General features: G+C 48.9%; 1 protein-coding gene across 2 annotated transcripts in view; it reads right to left on the bottom strand.

Annotated features, from left to right (window-relative positions):
• EXD3 (exonuclease 3'-5' domain containing 3) overlaps positions 1–16,623 on the bottom strand; it is a gene marked incomplete at its 3' end in the record, with an annotated part of 212,792 nt that overhangs the window by 139,035 nt on the left and 57,134 nt on the right. For both annotated transcript variants that reach the window (XM_082295346.1, XM_082295347.1), the window contains 4 exons: positions 15,598–15,662; positions 11,710–11,877; positions 10,308–10,475; positions 400–453 (listed from right to left, as the gene is read on the bottom strand). In XM_082295346.1, the coding sequence (XP_082151472.1) occupies positions 400–453; positions 10,308–10,475; positions 11,710–11,877; positions 15,598–15,662 (455 nt within the window). The remainder of the gene's footprint in view (positions 1–399; positions 454–10,307; positions 10,476–11,709; positions 11,878–15,597; positions 15,663–16,623) is intronic.

Genomic DNA, 16,623 nt, shown 5'->3' with positions numbered 1-16,623 from the left:
GTGCCCTGCCTTTGGTCCCCATGGAACACTAGAGCAAGTCCCAGCCCTGCCCAAGCCACCAGTGCAGCCTACAAGAGTGCTGTGACATTTGTAACACAAACGTGAGCAAAACTTCAGTGTGGCAAGGTACTGATCTCTGCCTCAGTGATGAGCACAGCCAGGATTTGTTACAGCAGTGGCTGCAGCCAGAAAAACTGGGCAGGAGGTGGAATGGGTCTAACAAAACACACTCTGTGCCTAACCTTGATGTAAAGGTACATCAACAACACAACAGGGACTTCTTGGGAATAGAGCAAAGCCTCAGGTGAAAGGCAGCAGGACTTGGAGGGCCCTGAGAGATCTCCTGCTAAACAAAAGGTGGATCTGATGACAGAGGAGCCTGCAGAGAAAATGACTCACCTTCTCTACATCTTGATCTGGCTGTAATTTCAGCTTAATACTCAGTATGGCTGCCTAGAAAACATGAAAAAAAGTTGTGTATTTAGAAGAATCCTACAGTGGATAAATGGGCATTATTCCAAAGTGAAGTAAAAACACTGTTATACACATTTTTAATGTGTTAATTGTTTCTGTTACATTGTCAAGCCCAAATCCTGCAAGCATTCGGCCCCATTCATTCCACAAATGTACAAGAACACTCCTGGCAGAGCTGCATATCCTGAGCAGCAACAGCCCCGGAGCAAAAATTAAAGATCAAGTAGTTGGGCAGAAAGAGTGAAGCACTTGGACAAACCAGCAGGGATGGATATTTCCTATCAATTTAGGGTAAAAAGCACCTGACCCACCACATCTTTCTGAGCTAACTTCAGTCTCACCTGCCTTTGAACTCCCACCATCACTGGCAGCACGTATTCTGCAGAGCCAGACAAGCACCACAGACACCTCAGATCATCCCTGCTCACAGCAGCAGCAGTGGATTATGCTCCTTTCTGGGGAATTCTTGCCTGTATTTCACCCACAGCATCACAGACTGCGCAACAGGAGGGAACCAACACACATCATGGAAGCTCAGCTGCTCAATCCTACTGCCCCAGTTAGCAGTGGGAAAACACCAGTTTGTTCTGTTTGTTTTGGTTTGGGTTTGGTTTTGGGGAAGTTTGGGTGGTTCACGCTTTTTTTAACACTGCTTCATTGGAAGTCCAGGCTTCATCTTCGAAAGAGAAATCAAGAGAAGAGCTTTAAGTGACAAAAACAGGAACCTTCATTAACACAGAGACTGAACAGAAAGGCTCAGGAGCATTGCTTAGCCCAGCTAACCCTCAGCCAAACATCTCCCTTACTCCAGACTTTATAACTATTCCACAAGTTAGAGGCAAAGAGCTGCTTCTTTCGTCTCACATTATCAGCTTAACACCACAATTCAAGCTGAGTGATTATTCTCCAGTTGAAGGCTGCTACTTCTGGTGTGGACCTGAAGAAGGGGTTTGGGTTTCCAAAGCTTTGGGAGCTGGTTTTGTTTTCCTCCCAGCTCCTCATTTTGCTGAATTAAAATAAATCATTAAAAAAAATTAAAAATGCAACTCTCAAAGCCTTGTTTCACCATTTGATCTCATTAGTACTTCCTATTGTAGCCTTAGTTTTAACTGCAACATCCAACAGCTCCCTAATGGCTTTTTAATGTTCAGATTAACCTAATTGCAACACTGTTATCTACGTGGCAGAGGTTTATCTCCAGCTCTACTAACTGTACAGGTGACTTAATCAGATGAACATGCCTGGTGTCAGGTTGGGTTTTCCTCTTCCCCTGGTTGGATATTCCACCCTGTCCCAAAGGGTGTAGAACAACAGATGTTCGTTTGTCCAAAGTGTGGGGAGCCCTCCCTTCCCTGCCCAGGGCTGGCAGACTCAGCTCCCCCAGCCCAGGCCTGGTGGACTCCAATCACACAGAGGTTCATGGAATCATTACTGTTCGAAAAGACCTCTGAGATCACCAAATCCAACCATCAGCCCAGCACCACCACAGCGTTCACTGCCAAACCACATCCCCAAGTGCCACAGCCACATGTTTTTTCAAACACCTCCAGGGATGGTGCCTCCATCGCTTTGGGCGGCCTGGCCCAGTGCTTTACCTAAGCTGGTTTTTAACAGCAATTTAACATCCTCCAGCTCAAGCAGGTAACAGAGCAGCAGAGCAATGGTGCTGCTGGCAGAGCCTCCCCGCAGCAGGAACACTCCCGGAGCAGGGCAGCTGCCTTGTCCACGCCTGAAGCTACACATGGAAGGAGAAGCATGAGCTGGGCCCTAGGAACAGGCACCAGGCGGGATCAGGGTGCAGCTCCAGGGGCTGGGCTGAGCGGGGAGGCCAGCAGAGATAACATCAGCCTGTTTACAATGGGAATAGTAGGAGAAGAGATATGAGTAACTGTAATAAAGATGAAAGTGCTTGGCAGCTGTGTCTGTGGTCTCAACTCCGAGCTATTTTAAGATTTTGTTTTGTTATTATCGTGTTTTGAATTGTTTCACTCCACAAACAAGTTTTGTGTAAAACGACCCTATTTTTATCAGTCTGTTTACAGCCGATAAGATCTCCAGCAAAGCAACACCTCATTCACAGGCTCATTTTGACTCAGAAAACAAACACTTTAATGAGGCCGAGAAGGCTGTAACCGAACGGGTGAGAAACCCCCTCCCCAGCCAGAGCCAGCATTCCCCATCTGCGGTGCCGGCCTGGAAGGCGAGCCAGGGAAGCTGGAATCTGGCAGTCCGGCTCATCCAGCCGCAGATCCTCGGGCTGGATCAGCCGGGCTACACAAATCCTGAACAGCAGGTACCCCCCACTTCACCAGCTGATCAGTAAGAGCCAAAATCCGAGGCAGGATGCAGGAACATGGGGAACCTCTGGGGAATGCTGAGCTACTGACACCTTATCAAGGTCTACTCACCCCCTCAAACTCCAAAGAGAACGTTATTGTCATGGCTGGTGGTACAAGGAGCCTTTGCACAAAAATACATTTCATCCACAGAGAGTTTCTAGCACAGTCTAATAACAGCAATAATTATCATTACTGCTGCACATAATAGTGTTCAACCTGTACTGAACCCCCAGATGACAGCAGACCCGGGGGAGGCTGGTCCCTCTCTTGCCTTGAACCCCCAAGTGTACACGGGAGAGGGATGTGGTGAATGCACTGCTTAGAGCAGGAGAACAGCTGATGGCCATTGCCTGATCCAAATCCTGTCCAAGCTCTGGAGTCTCCTCATCCTCGGGGAGCTTTGGGCCGTTCTTTGACTTAATGATGGTGAATGCAAAAATCCTATCTGGACGTTTTGTAGTAGTTTTGTCTCCCAAGGATAAATAGCTCAAATATAGCAGAGGGCTGGTTGAGGCTGGGGCAGAATTCAAAGCTGGGCAACACTCCATTGAATTCTACCTAACCCACGTGTAGGTGCATTGACAAAGGATGGGGGAAGCTTCCCAAACCTGACGTGTTCAGGCCCAGCTACGAGCACCAGAACACTCCTGCAGTCACACGAATGCAAGCCCATGAGCATGGGAAAGTGGGGAGTGTTCTGGAGCAAGCACAGCCCAGACACTCTGCACCAATACCTGCTGCTCTTGGCTTGTTTTGAATGCAGTTGGCTCTGTCTCATCGAAAAATGACTATTCTTTCCACGTACAGTACGAGGTGCAGGAAGCCACACAAGATCTTATCGGCAAGGGCATGTGCACTTGGGTGGTGTCTGCACTGACAATTTCAGCAATTTTCCCACGGTGGGGCTCGCAGCAGAGGAAAAACCTTGTGCAGGAGAACTGCTGGAGTGCTGAGGCAGGACACACCAGCAGTTTCTGATGACTCCTGCACTTGGCTCTGCTGTGAGTGAGCCCAGCTACGAGCACAGGACAGCACAGATGCAGAGTCTGTGCCTGACTTAGTGCACTATTTCTGAACACACGGTGAGGGAATTTCTGAGAACCCAGAGAATAAACCAAACAACAGAAGGAGAGTTTGCAGAGGAGGAACCAATGTCAACTCCAAGAAAATCACAGTGATCAAAGCCTGGAAAATGGCAGAAATAATGGAGTAAAAGGCACACCAGGTATTAATCACCGGGCACATCTGTTTTGTGTTTTGGAATCACTCATTTCAAACTTGTGGCTAATCAGCTTTGCTGAGCTCTCAGAGTGCATCACTGCACAGTGGATGACATCAGGTTTGATGGTTGATTGCTTCCTGCTCAAAGGGCACGCCGTACACACAGCTGGCTCTGGGAAGGGCTGCAGGAAGCAGGGAAACACAACATTCCTCAGGCCCACACTCAAGAGACCAGGAAAGAGTGAGACCATCAACATGGAGCAGTGACAGGTTATTCTCAGCTAAAGAATTTGAGGTAGAGGGAGACAAGTACCAGTCCAGGTTGGAATATGCACAGGTGAGGGGAAGAGGGAACTGAAGCCAACCCTCTCTGATTTATCAGCGTCCCTCAGGTCACTCAGCAGTTTTACATGGGGCTGAACTGCTCAGGGCACCCACCTCCACCAGATCCCGACTCTGCACAGCTGGATCTGCTGCACATCCCCAGGGCTGTCCCAGAGCCCAGAAACGCTGGCAGTAGGAGCAGAACTCTTCCATCTCATTTGTGACTCCCAGTAATGTTGAAGCTCCTTCCCCAGCATTCTCTGGGCACAGCCCAGGGCAGAGGTGGCCCTGGAGGCCAGGAAGGGCAGCAGTGGCCCATGGCCCATGGGTTGGCTCCCTCTGCTCCACAGGGGCATCACCTGGCAGGCAACGGGCCACTAAAGCTGTCCTCTAGCAGCAGGGTAAGTTCAGAGGAAAAAGGGGTAGACGCTAAAACATCTTTACACGAGAAACAACTGCTGTAACATTTTCCTTGGGCTTCTTATCCAATATGATTCTTGATTTAAAAGATAAAAGGAAATACAAATGCACACACTTTAAAATACACTAAGAGCTGAACAAGTCTTTGTATAATTAAGGTGATGCATGGAGATAAGAAGCAATATCAGATACATTTTCCCTGGCCTGAGAACAGCTCAGAAAAAGCCAGAGTGAAGAAATCCAAAATCTGATTATCCATTATTGTGTTCAATCAATGCTAACACTGATCTCTACTGACAGATCTGCAAAGATACACCGTGTGTAGTGCAGCACCATGGATGAAGCAGGGCTACAAACACCAGCATCCCTGACTCTGTTCAGAACATCCCTGCACTGAAACTGAAGGTTGTGGTGGGGATAGAAAAGTCCATTTTTACACTTTTGAGTATTTGTTCTCCTTTAACTCTGGTGAACCACCCTTTCTACTACGTCTGTAGTAGTATTGCTGACAAAAACTTGCAATTCTGTGTCTATACAGCTTTTTCGCTGGGTACTCCAACATATTTTATGTCAAATTTTAACTGAACTCTACCAGATAACCCACATTATCTTAATTGAAAGAGCAAACATTAATGAAATTTAACATATGAGCCGTCATTATTTCTAGAAATTGATGGATAAAACATTAGAAGAAAAAATATACTCTGTTTTTGAAAACACAGAAATGTGAACAGACAGCAACTGAAAATCCTGTTAAAAATAAAATACTAATGGCTGCATCCAATATTCATGTTCAAGAACCAAAGCGATGAAGGGGAGAGAAACTCTGCGAATCACCAATACAGAGGCTGGAGTGGGAGGTCTCTCAGGCCCAAGAATATTTCTGGTTGTCAGAGGCTAAAAAGATTATTTATTGTTTCCTTCCTAAACCCAGCTCCACTGCCACCTGTTCAGAATTTACTATAAAGCTGTTAAACAAGACGAGAACTTTGATGCTGACTGTGAAAACAAGTTTCACTGTATCTGACCCGAGTAGCACTCACTGCTGATCCAGAAGCAAAGGAATTTGATTTTTTTCTCTAAGCACAGCTATCTTTTTACCTTTATAAGCTGTTTAAAAAATGTAAATAAAATAACTCAGTGGACAATAGAGGGCATTCATCCCCCAGAAAGACAGCCGCCACCCTTAGACATGAAATATCGCAGCACATTAAGTCATGAGACCCTGCTAATCAAAGCTGACAGGGCCCTGAATGTGATTTCTGCTGAGACTTAGCGATATCATGGGGCACTGAAGCATGCACAGCCTGCCAGACTGCCCCTGTTCATGTGACAATGGCTTTTATTCCCCAAAGGGGCCTGAGAGTGACAAGAGTCCCCTTTGTCTCCGGGCTCCCGCATTCGCAGTGCAAGAGAGGTTCATTCAAGCAGCCCCAGACACTCTTTGAAAGGCTGAAGTGTAACATAAGATGACCATGAAACACTAGCTTGCCTTCTGCCTACCCCTCATTCTTCTCCAGCACAGCCTGGCCTATTCAGGGCCTCTCGCAGCCCCGCTCGCGCTGCATTACCCCCGGTCTGCTGAATCCCGGCATTGTCCCGGGCACCCAGCACCCTTCCCACACGAAACACCCATGTCCTTGCCACACCAAAACACCCATGCCCTTCCCACACCAAAACACCCATGTCCTTCCCACACCGGAACACCCAGAGCCCTTCCCACACCGGAACACCCAGTGTCCTTCCCACACCAAAACACCCATGCCCTTCCCACACCAAAACACCCATGCCCTTCCCACACCGGAACACCCAGAGCCCTTCCCACATGAAACACCCAGTGTCCTTCCCACACCAAAACACCCAGTGTCCTTCCCACACCAAAACACCCAGTGTCCTTCCCACACGAAACACCCAGTGTCCTTCCCACACCAAAACACCCAGTGTCCTTCCCACACGAAACACCCAGTGTCCTTCCCACACCAAAACACCCAGTGTCCTTCCCACACCAAAACACCCATGTCCTTCCCACACCGGAACACCCAGTGTCCTTCCCACACCAAAACACCCAGAGCCCTTCCAACACCAAAACACCCAGAGCCCTTCCCACACGAAACACCCATGTCCTTCCCACACCGAAACATCCATGTGTAGGGTATGCCCAGCCACTGCCTTGGAGGGACGTCTGCTGAGATAAGGAGATGGAGCAATCTCCCAGCAGGACCCCCCTGGGAAGGCAGCTACTCTTCAGTTACGGTGAGAAAAAGACAGACCCAGAATCCTCTGGGAGACCCTATGCAGATCCTCTGTAACCCATTGGCCTTTACCCTCTGACACCCACCCCCTGTATCCCTATAAAAGCCAGCCCTCTGCCCCTGCGAGGGAGAGAGCGCTCGTCCCTGGCCTCCCCTTTGCCGGAGTACGGACCAGGAGTACGGACCAACAATAAAGCTCCTCGTGCGGAACCAGCCACACGAGCCTCTCGTCTCTCTCTCTGGTCTGGTCTGGCCTGGAGGCTGCCCTGCAGAGCTGAGCTGGAATCACGAGCTGATAATCACTAAAGAGCTGACAGTCTCTGCAAGGGCCCTCCTGGCCAGCAGCTGAGGGAAGACACCGGGCCTCGGGAAGGCGATTCCTTTCGGGACCATCTCTCCAGACCGGTCACCTCTTCCTCGGTCAGAGCTACTGACCCCTCACCAGCTGTAATACCCATGTCCTTCCCACACCAAAACACCCATGTCCTTCCCACACCACATCCATGCAGAGACCTTCCCACACTGCATTCATCCCGGGCCCTTCCCATAGCACATCCTCCAGCCCTCAGCACCCTTCCCACACGGTGCTCCCCAGGACCCTTCCCCACACCACAACCCCGGCTCCCATCGCTTTTCCCACAGCGCATCCGTTCCGCAGCACAGCTGGGCTCCAGCACCACTGGCACAGCCCAGGTGGAGGGTGGCATGGAGCCGTGGCTGGCTTTGGAGGGGTTCTGGGAACGGGGCAAGGCTGCTGTGCTTCACTGGAACTCCCAGAGCGGGAATGCTGAACCCTCCCACCTCCCCATGCCATGGGGGGCCACGGCGAGCAGAGCTGGGAGCCCCTCACTTTGCTCAAAGCTCTCACTGCTCCTTCAGCAGCTGCACGCCCCTGTCACAAAAGGAAGATAAAACGCCAGAGAGCCCAGACACCTCAAAACCCCAGTTACACATCCCTGCTCTTCCCCAGCTCCCAGCATCTGCCTGCTCCCTGCATCCCGGGAGCACAGTGCCATCCGCTGGTGCTGCTCCCCTGCAGGTGCCTCCTCAGCACAGCCCGTGCTGCCAAACCAGAACTGTCACCTCCACCTGTCCCCAGTTCCCTCTCCTGTGCCCTGTGCCAGCACTGCCCTGAGCCCCGGGCTCTGCCTCCGAGCAGCTCCCCCAAACCAGGTGTAGGGGAGGGCCAGAGGTGCTTCAGAAACAAACAACTGCCACGGCCAGCCCCAGGGAGCTCTGGGATCCCGTTTTCCAAAGGGACCATTCTCCAAAACCTCCATGAGGGAAAGGAGCCTGAACTCTCAGGGCAGAGGACATTCATGGTTTGCACACCACAGACAAAGGGAATAACCTGCTCTAGAATAAATCACAGAATCCCAGACTGGTTTGGGCTGGAAAAGACTGTAAAACCCATCCAGTGCCACCCCTGCCATGGGCAGGGACACCTCCCACTGTCCCAGGCTGCTCCAAGCCCCAATGTCCAGCCTGGCCATGGACACTGCCAGGGATCCAGGGGCAGCCCCAGCTGCTCTGGGCACCCTGTGCCAGGGCCTGCCCACCCTCCCAGGGAGGGATTTCTTCCTGATATCCTGTCTAAATTTCTCCTCCTTTAGCTTAAAATAGTTGCCCTTGTCCTATCACTATCTGCCCATGAAAAATGTAATCTCCCTCTTTTTTATAAGCCCTTTTAAGTACCGAACTGTAAAATGCCTGGTGTTTTATTGCAAATACAGCAAGAAAATAAATAATGACAGGCAGGGTTTGTATGGATTTCTGTCCTTTCAGGTGAGAGGCTGAAGAGTCAAAAATCCTACATGTAAATCTGCTTCACTGCCCCAGCTGAGAGATGGGGAAGAGCAGGACAGATGGACACCCAGAGCCACTGCAATGCTCAGAGCCCCAGCTCCACGTTGTTTGGGGTTAGTCTGACTTAGGTACGTTCGGTCCCCAAGGGCAGTAAAAGACTTCCTGCTATTTTTGAAGATAATTCTATTCATCCTTCTGGTAATAAAACAAAGCTAGAAGAAAGCTATGGCTGAGAGTGAGAAGTTGTTGAGGTTTCCTGTTCTTCACTCTGGGAATGAGCAGTAAATGAGCTCTGCTGTGAAAGAAAAAACAGAACAACTTCACCAAAAAAACCTAGAGCTTTCCAAAGCTGGATCTAGAAAGAACTATATTTCTAATGAAAACATCAAATATCTTTGGAACCATGAACCTAAAAATCCCTCTTGAATATAGTCAGATAAGACATTTCTGTTGTAGTTGTCAAATACTCACATTCAAAAACTTTTTGAGCACAACAGGAAGTTTCAAGCAGCTACCTGGGAATTTCAAACCAAATACAAAATATCTTTGTTTCAGTATTGAAAGAAATCAACAAGAATGGGATTCCAGGAGGTCACTTGGGAATTCAGCTTTACTGAAGAACAGGATTTTAAGAATGCTATTTGAGTTTTTACTTTTGCTAAACAAGATCAAGTTGTTATACATCATCCAAATGAACCATGCTCCTGGGAGAAAAACAAACCCCCTCGCCTTTAAAATAGAAATGTCATAGAATGGTGGGGAGGGACCTTCAAGCCCATCCAGTTCCACCCCCTGCCATGGCCAGGGACACCTTCCAATATCCCAGGCTGCTCCAAGCTCCATCCAACCTGGCCTGGAACAATGCCAGGGATGGGGCAACCATGCCAGAGATGCTGCAGTGCTGTAGAACAGGGTAAAACACACCAGATCCTGGGTCTGGTGAACTCTTGCCTATGTCAACCACCCAGACACAAACACAGGAGGTGTTACACATCTGGAATATGAGCCTCGGTGGTAAAGAGGCTTCAAAACTCCTCCAACTGAGACCTGAGGTTGGGGCAATCCCACAGTGAAGTTTTCCAAGGCCTCTGGCTGCAGGCAGGCTGCAGATAGCACAGCAGGTCTATGACCAAGGACTAAAATCCCTTCTTTTCTTGCTAAGGACAAGGAAAACAAAAAAGAACACAACCATCCCTTTAAATTCTCCAAATTAAAGCCTATTAACCTATTACTTTCAAAGGTCAGCAAAGGAGTGGAGGGAGCATTCCCTGGCATTCTGTCCTCAGCCAGCAGAAAAGCTGAGGTTGAGCCCAGCCTGCTCCTGTACATGGGAAGAGCACGTTAAGCTGCAGCATTCACAGCGTGCAGCTGCTGGGATGAAATGGAATTCACATTGAAATGCATCCAAAAAAAGGACACAGACATTCACAGAGAGCTGGGAAGGTAAATTTATTTGAAAGACATGACCCACCTCTTTGTAATTGCCCTGGAGATAAAGATGACTGACATGTTCAAGCAAATAGTTCCGGTCCGCTGTGTGGAGCTGGTAAATGCTAATCAGGGGGTCAAGCAGATTAGTTGGGCACTGCGAGAGCATTCCGAGCACACGGGCCTGCAGCTTCTTCAGCTTGGTGCCAGACTTCAAAAAACAACCAAAAAAGCAATCAAACACAGGTTTGGTAAAGATGGCTGCGGCTCAACGGCGGCTGAAAACGCAGCCTGTTTAAACAGAGTAAGCGAATTCCTCTGGAAGGGATTCTCCGATTTCCCCATGGAGTCTGCAGGCAGAAATCAGAACAATATGATACACATTTTTTTCACAGCATTCAGTTTAAGAACATGCAATGTTTGTGGGGCAGTTCTGGAGAAGGGCTAGGGCCTTGTGCAAAAGTAAAATCTGAAACTGGAAAAATGCCCTCTGTGCTAACAGAGCTCTTCAGAAATTCTCCCCTCTAGTTCCCAGCAGAAAACCTTTGAATCCAGTGACTCCCCTCCAGGAAGATCTCGCCTATCAGGCATAATAATTCCATTTTCACTCCCAGGCTTGCTGCTGGGTGCATGAGGGGTAGGAAAAGCAAAAGCACCATCAAAAGATGCACAGACACAGGTACTAATCCTTGTGTTCCCACATGATCACTCACTCATGACACAGGAATTTCAGTGCCAGCAACACTTCCCTGCACTTTGCCCATCCTGTCATGGCAGAGTTCAACATCTAACCAGAGCCATTTGGAAAAATGCGAAAGGAAGCAACACAAGTATGACAGCATCCTGCAGTTCAGAGCCAAAAGCTTACACAAAAGAGAACATCTCAGTAGGTCAGAATATCTGAAGGCAGAAGGAATGGTAAACATTAGGATATATAATCTGATGACCCAACTTCACAGAACTAATCATTCAGCTGCTGAAAAGGCAGGCTGTTCCCATTTTCTGCATTCCCACCATATGGCAGGAATTAAGCAATCCTACGGTAACTGGCTTCTATTTGCAGAGCTGGAAGAACACACAGAGCAGATTTCTGCAACTGGGTTTCTCCTGACAGCAGGGATGTGGGTTCCAGTGGGAGAGCCTCCAGCCTGGAAAGGCTGCAAGAGCAACGCTCCATCAAAGTGGTTTGATCTGGAGAGATGGAAATCCCAACTTTGGAGGGGAAACAGCTCTGGCAGCACAGCTTCCAACATGATTTCATTTTCAGGCCAGCATGCCACCAGTAACAACATCTCACTGTGAGTTTCACACCTTGTCACACTCTGTATAAGGCTACAGAGAAGCTGCTGGAGTTTGGAATAAAGTGAAACTGGAGATACTTGAGGAACATTAAAATCAATTGCTCCCTACTCTCTTCCAGCTCTCTTGCTTTCTCTTCTTCTAACCTGTGGGACAGCAGGATGCTCTTTTATCCAAAGCTGCAGCTCCGTGGTGATGCAATACCCCAGTGAATGCCCTTTCCCCTTCCAATCACTGCTGCTCTCCAGCATGGCCAGGAGTCCTGCCAAGGGGTCCTCCAGTCTGGCAAAGCCCCGCCTGATTTCTTCCTTGAGCTGCCGAGATACAAAACCACATTGTCATGTACAAAAAGATTAGTGAATCTTCCCTTCCCCCAGCTGAACACAAAGCTTTATTTTTTTTAATGTAATCTATTCAGAGAGGTAACTGTTGCTATTCAGCCACCATCCGCGCCTCCAGTGACTTTTCATGTCATTACAGATTCCTTCATGGCTCACTGCATCTCAAACCCAATGGGAAAAGCAGCAATTGTCCACACTAATTATCCCATAAAGACAGAGAAGTTGTTCTGTGGGGCAGACAAAGGGGCTTGGGATTTGGGGGAGGGGGAGAAAAGAAGTGAGCTGGAGAGAGGGGTGTTATTGGGAAAATGGCAATACTGAAGGTAGAGAACAGAGAAGTGGGCTCAAAAACATGCTGATCTTCTAAGATACCTATGAGGAGTAGGACAAGAACCCCTCCTCACTGCTGCACCACAGACTTGCATATTTGACTTTATGCCCGCTTCAGCCACAACAGAGCAACACTCCTCACTGTAATCAGAATATTTAGGAGTCTCAAAATAGTTTGGATTTTACACTCAGATCAAAGTGAATGAAATATCTGAGTTCAAACTCTGTCACATTGCCATCCTCCAAATCTGTGCTCCTTCCCCCAAAGCTCCCTGAGCACCTCCTGCCCCTGTGGGCACTGCACACCTCCATGAGCCCAAAGGCCCCACAAAGGGGCTCCGAACATGGGAAAACTCCATGCCATAAATCTTAGGAATCCCAGGGTGATGTGTTTAGAAATGTGAAGGAATTGGACCCTCACTTTGTGAATGTTAATAGGCTACTTACTCCCCATCTGGTAGAAGTGATAAATTAGCAGTACTGAGCAATATCTCTATAATGTTTACATTAGAAGTAGTTTCCAGGGAGCTGGGAGGGTTGGCAGGGTGAGGAAGTGGCATCCTCAGTACCCACACAGGACCTCTCACTGCATGGTACATCACCAGCGTGAGCAGGGCGAAAGCAGAGACAGAAAACAAGAAATCACTGAGAACAGCTGCTCTCTTTCTTTTCTGGCTAAAAAGCCAAATCTAAAAGATGCTCATTCCTGCTGCAGCCAGCACTTGTAATTTACTGGATTTCATGGCCCCATTCGGAGCTCCCAGTGGAAACAATATAAAGTTTGAAGAACGACATGGAAAACAAAATAAAATCTACAGAAAATTTGCCAATGAATTTGCTCTTTTTTTATTCATCGACAATTTTTACTGGAAGACAGTAATTTTCCAGAGTGTCTTTCATGTCTGGAAAACCCACAGAACCTATGGTTTTTGACAGAAACTGTTTCTTTCTCACTAGGCTATCAAAGGCGGTATGAAAAAAGCCGATGACTAACGGAGATGGGACTTCAGATAAGGGATTTCTCCCTGTCAGTAATCTTCCCTGTGGCAAGAGTTTGCGATGTTAAACACAGGGCTCCAGCTTCCCTGGGAGATGCAGCAGAAGGCAAAGCCGAGCTCTGATCCAACCACAAACATCCAATACAACAGCCAAAGGAAAACAAAGCAACTCGCCAACCCCACTGCACTGTTTGGAAACGGCTTTTTCCCCCCAAAGCCCCACTTCAGCACATTTGGAGTTTCCACCACCCCGCTCAGCTCCTCCTTGGGCTGGAATCTGAGCCCGGGCTCTGGCAGGATGGGCTCCAGCAGACACCAGGTCCTGCTGGCACAGGCAGAGCAGCTCCCAGCACTGACAATCGCCGGCAGCACAAACTGTGCTCATCTGCACCGAGTCTGGCCTTCGTACCAGTGAAGAGCTGGGAAAAAGCCTCCTCCCAAACCTCCCAGCAAGCCTTCAGCTATGGCATGTACAGTCTGAGGGGTAAGGCAGAGAACAAAAGGGCATGAGACACCTAAATCAGAGAGGAAAGAGAGCTGTGCTGCCTGGCTCGACCCTCTGCCAGAGAAGGATTCCTCTCAAACGTGTAATTGCCATTTCCATTTCAATTGATTCCCATGGCAGGGAATGCTCCTTGGGGAATTTCTACAGCCTGACAGATCATGGGAATAGGAAAATGTTGCTGATGCTCAAACTACACACTCCTTTACTCAGCTTTGGTCCCTTATTTCCAGTCCCACAGCTCCAGGCAGTCTGCTGATGCTTCCTGTCATTCCTATGTAGGAACGGACCGTCTCTTATACCCCAGTTCCAGAACTCCAGGGAGAGCTCAGAGCCCCTTCCAACGCCTAAAGGGGCTCCAGGAGAGCTGCAGAGGGATTGGGGACAAGGACACAGAGGGACAGGACACAGGGAATGGCTTCCCACTGCCAGAGGGCAGGGCTGGATGGGAGATTGGGAAGGAATTGTTCCCTGGGAGGGTGGGCAGGCCCTGGCACAGGGTGCCCAGAGCAGCTGGGGCTGCCCCTGGATCCCTGGCAGTGCCCAAGGCCAGGCTGGACATTGGGGCTTGGAGCAGCCTGGGACAATGGGAAGTGTCCCTGCCCATGACAGGAGTGGCACTGGATGAGCTTTTAAACTCCTTCCCAGCCTAAACCAGCCTGTGATTCCATGGCTTCTGGGGACCCTCCAGCTTTTCCACCGCCAGCAGGATCACTGCAGTGCTCTCTGCCAAAGGACACTTCCATGGGAGGCTTTGTCTTTTCCAGAGTATTTTTTTTCCCAATCCACATACAGATCCCAGGGTGCCCAGTGCAGAGATTTTGATGATTACTCTTTCCTGCTGTTGTTTTGTGGGATTAACTGCCCTCCAGACCTAAAGGATAATATTTTTTTTTCCTCCAGATCTAACAAAAGTTGATGGAAAGCTCAAGGCTTCAGAGTTGCTGAGTTCAAGTCTCCGCCAGTGAGTGACCATTTGGAAAGGCACCTCTCACACCGGGTTTCCAGTTGTTTATTCCAGCTGGCAGCCACAGACTACCAGTAATGGAAAGTCTAAGAGCAGCAGATCAGGACAGTGACTAAACCCTGCAGATACCCAGGATGAAGCACGTCCACCAGGTCCTCAGCCACGCTGGCCATTCCACACAGGACGTGTTCCACGTGGTTTTGTGGGAGCTGCAGGGCTCTGGGCCTTCTAGAAAAGGAACCACCTCATGAACCTGCCTGAACAGCACAGAGTTAAACATGGAGAAGTCACCCCTCAGCTGATGCAACTGTTTCTGTTAGTTTTCAAGCTCCCAAATATAGATGAAATATATTTTACTGCCTATGAGAAATCTCCATGTAGAGCCCACAGGTTGCTGTACAAAAATACAGCACTAATTTTAGACAGCAATGTAAATTGCATTTACCACTCTAAAAGGCAAAACCAAAGCAAATCAGAAAAAAAACCCCACCAACCTTCAAATATTAAAGCTTTGATATATCCACTTGGCAAAAAGCACTTCTCTACTGACTTCAACTCTCATTTTTTTCAGCTACTAGAAATATTCTTCCCCCTCCCCCCAAGATCCTCCATTTAATGGACAAAAAAAGTGTTTAAAACAAAACAAAAGCAACTTTGATTTTCTTTCCTTCTGTAACTCAGCCCTGGAAGCTCCAGTTCTTTTCTAGGAGCCCCTGAGCTGCTCCCCATCACACAAAGCTACCTTTTCTTTTCACTTGTAGCTGCAAATGCAGAGGCTCTTCCCCTGAGTGCTGGAATGAAAGCAGCCGTGAAGGATTGCGGGTCTGACCCGAGCGTCCTGTGCCTGGACATGCTCTGCATCCAGAGGAACTGCTGTGTGCAGGGCTCAGCCTTACCTTCCCCAGCTCATGCTTTGTCCAGAGAAGCTGAAGGGTTTTCAGCAGTAGGAGTGGGTCCTGGCCTGGAGGAGGGGGAAGAGAGAGAGAAAAGGAGGGAGAAAAACAAAATAAACCAGATTTATTGGCTCTGTAGAGGCAGCCCAGACACACTGGGGCATTGTTTCACCCCAGAGAAATCAGCTACTCCGTGTTGGAAACCCCCGAGCTCCAACTGCCAGTCAGGATTAGTGTGTAAAACCCTGCACTCTGAAATCCCAACAACATCACAGCCAGCAGCCAGGCACGGCTTTAACTCAGCACCCCGTGGGCTGCTGCACTCCAAAGCTGTGCTGCTGCAGCTCCAGCCCAATCCTGCTGCTGCCCCACGCCCTGCACACCCCCACCCCTCTCCAGAGGCACCCACACGGCCCTGGAGGAGCCAGCACCTTGCCCAGGTCAGGAGGGATGAGCAGCACAGGAGTTTTTAACGCATGGCTCTGCAGTGGAACCTCTTGGCAGCCTGGCGATGGAGGAGGCAGTGGGTGAGGTGACTTTGGGGTGGCTCAGCCCCAGCTGGGCCAGCTCAGAGCCCTGGGTGTGCCTGGAGGGGCTGCCCTGCCAGGCTGGACAACAATGGGGCTCCAGTGGGATTCAGGCAAGAGGGTGCCTGAGGAAGAGGGAAGATGAAAGGCTGCTGTGATGAGTGGCAAGGCTGAACAAAGAGGGATCAAATATTTCAAAAGAAGGTTATTTGGAATTTTCCTCTTACTTTTCGCCTAGTTACTGCAGAACTTGCATTCAGTTGTTCTTTTCTGTGTTGTCATTCCTCATACATTCATCATACCAATATTCATCATAGCAATAGTCATCATACCAAGTTCATCACACCAGTACTGCTAAAGCAATTGTGCAGGAATATTTCATTTTGAAAGCAGTAACATGTTTGATATCTGATTCTACTTAATACCCAATCATTAACCTACGAAACCATGACACAAAATATTCTGAATAAAAATCGTCTGCAGCATCAACAGTTTAAATGTG

This window comes from Coloeus monedula (genome assembly GCF_965178545.1).
Source record: "Coloeus monedula genome assembly, chromosome: 21".
Taxonomy (NCBI): Eukaryota; Metazoa; Chordata; class Aves; order Passeriformes; family Corvidae; genus Coloeus; species Coloeus monedula.
The sequence above is the reverse complement of the archived record's forward strand: the minus strand, read 5'-3'. Positions and strand labels throughout refer to the sequence as shown.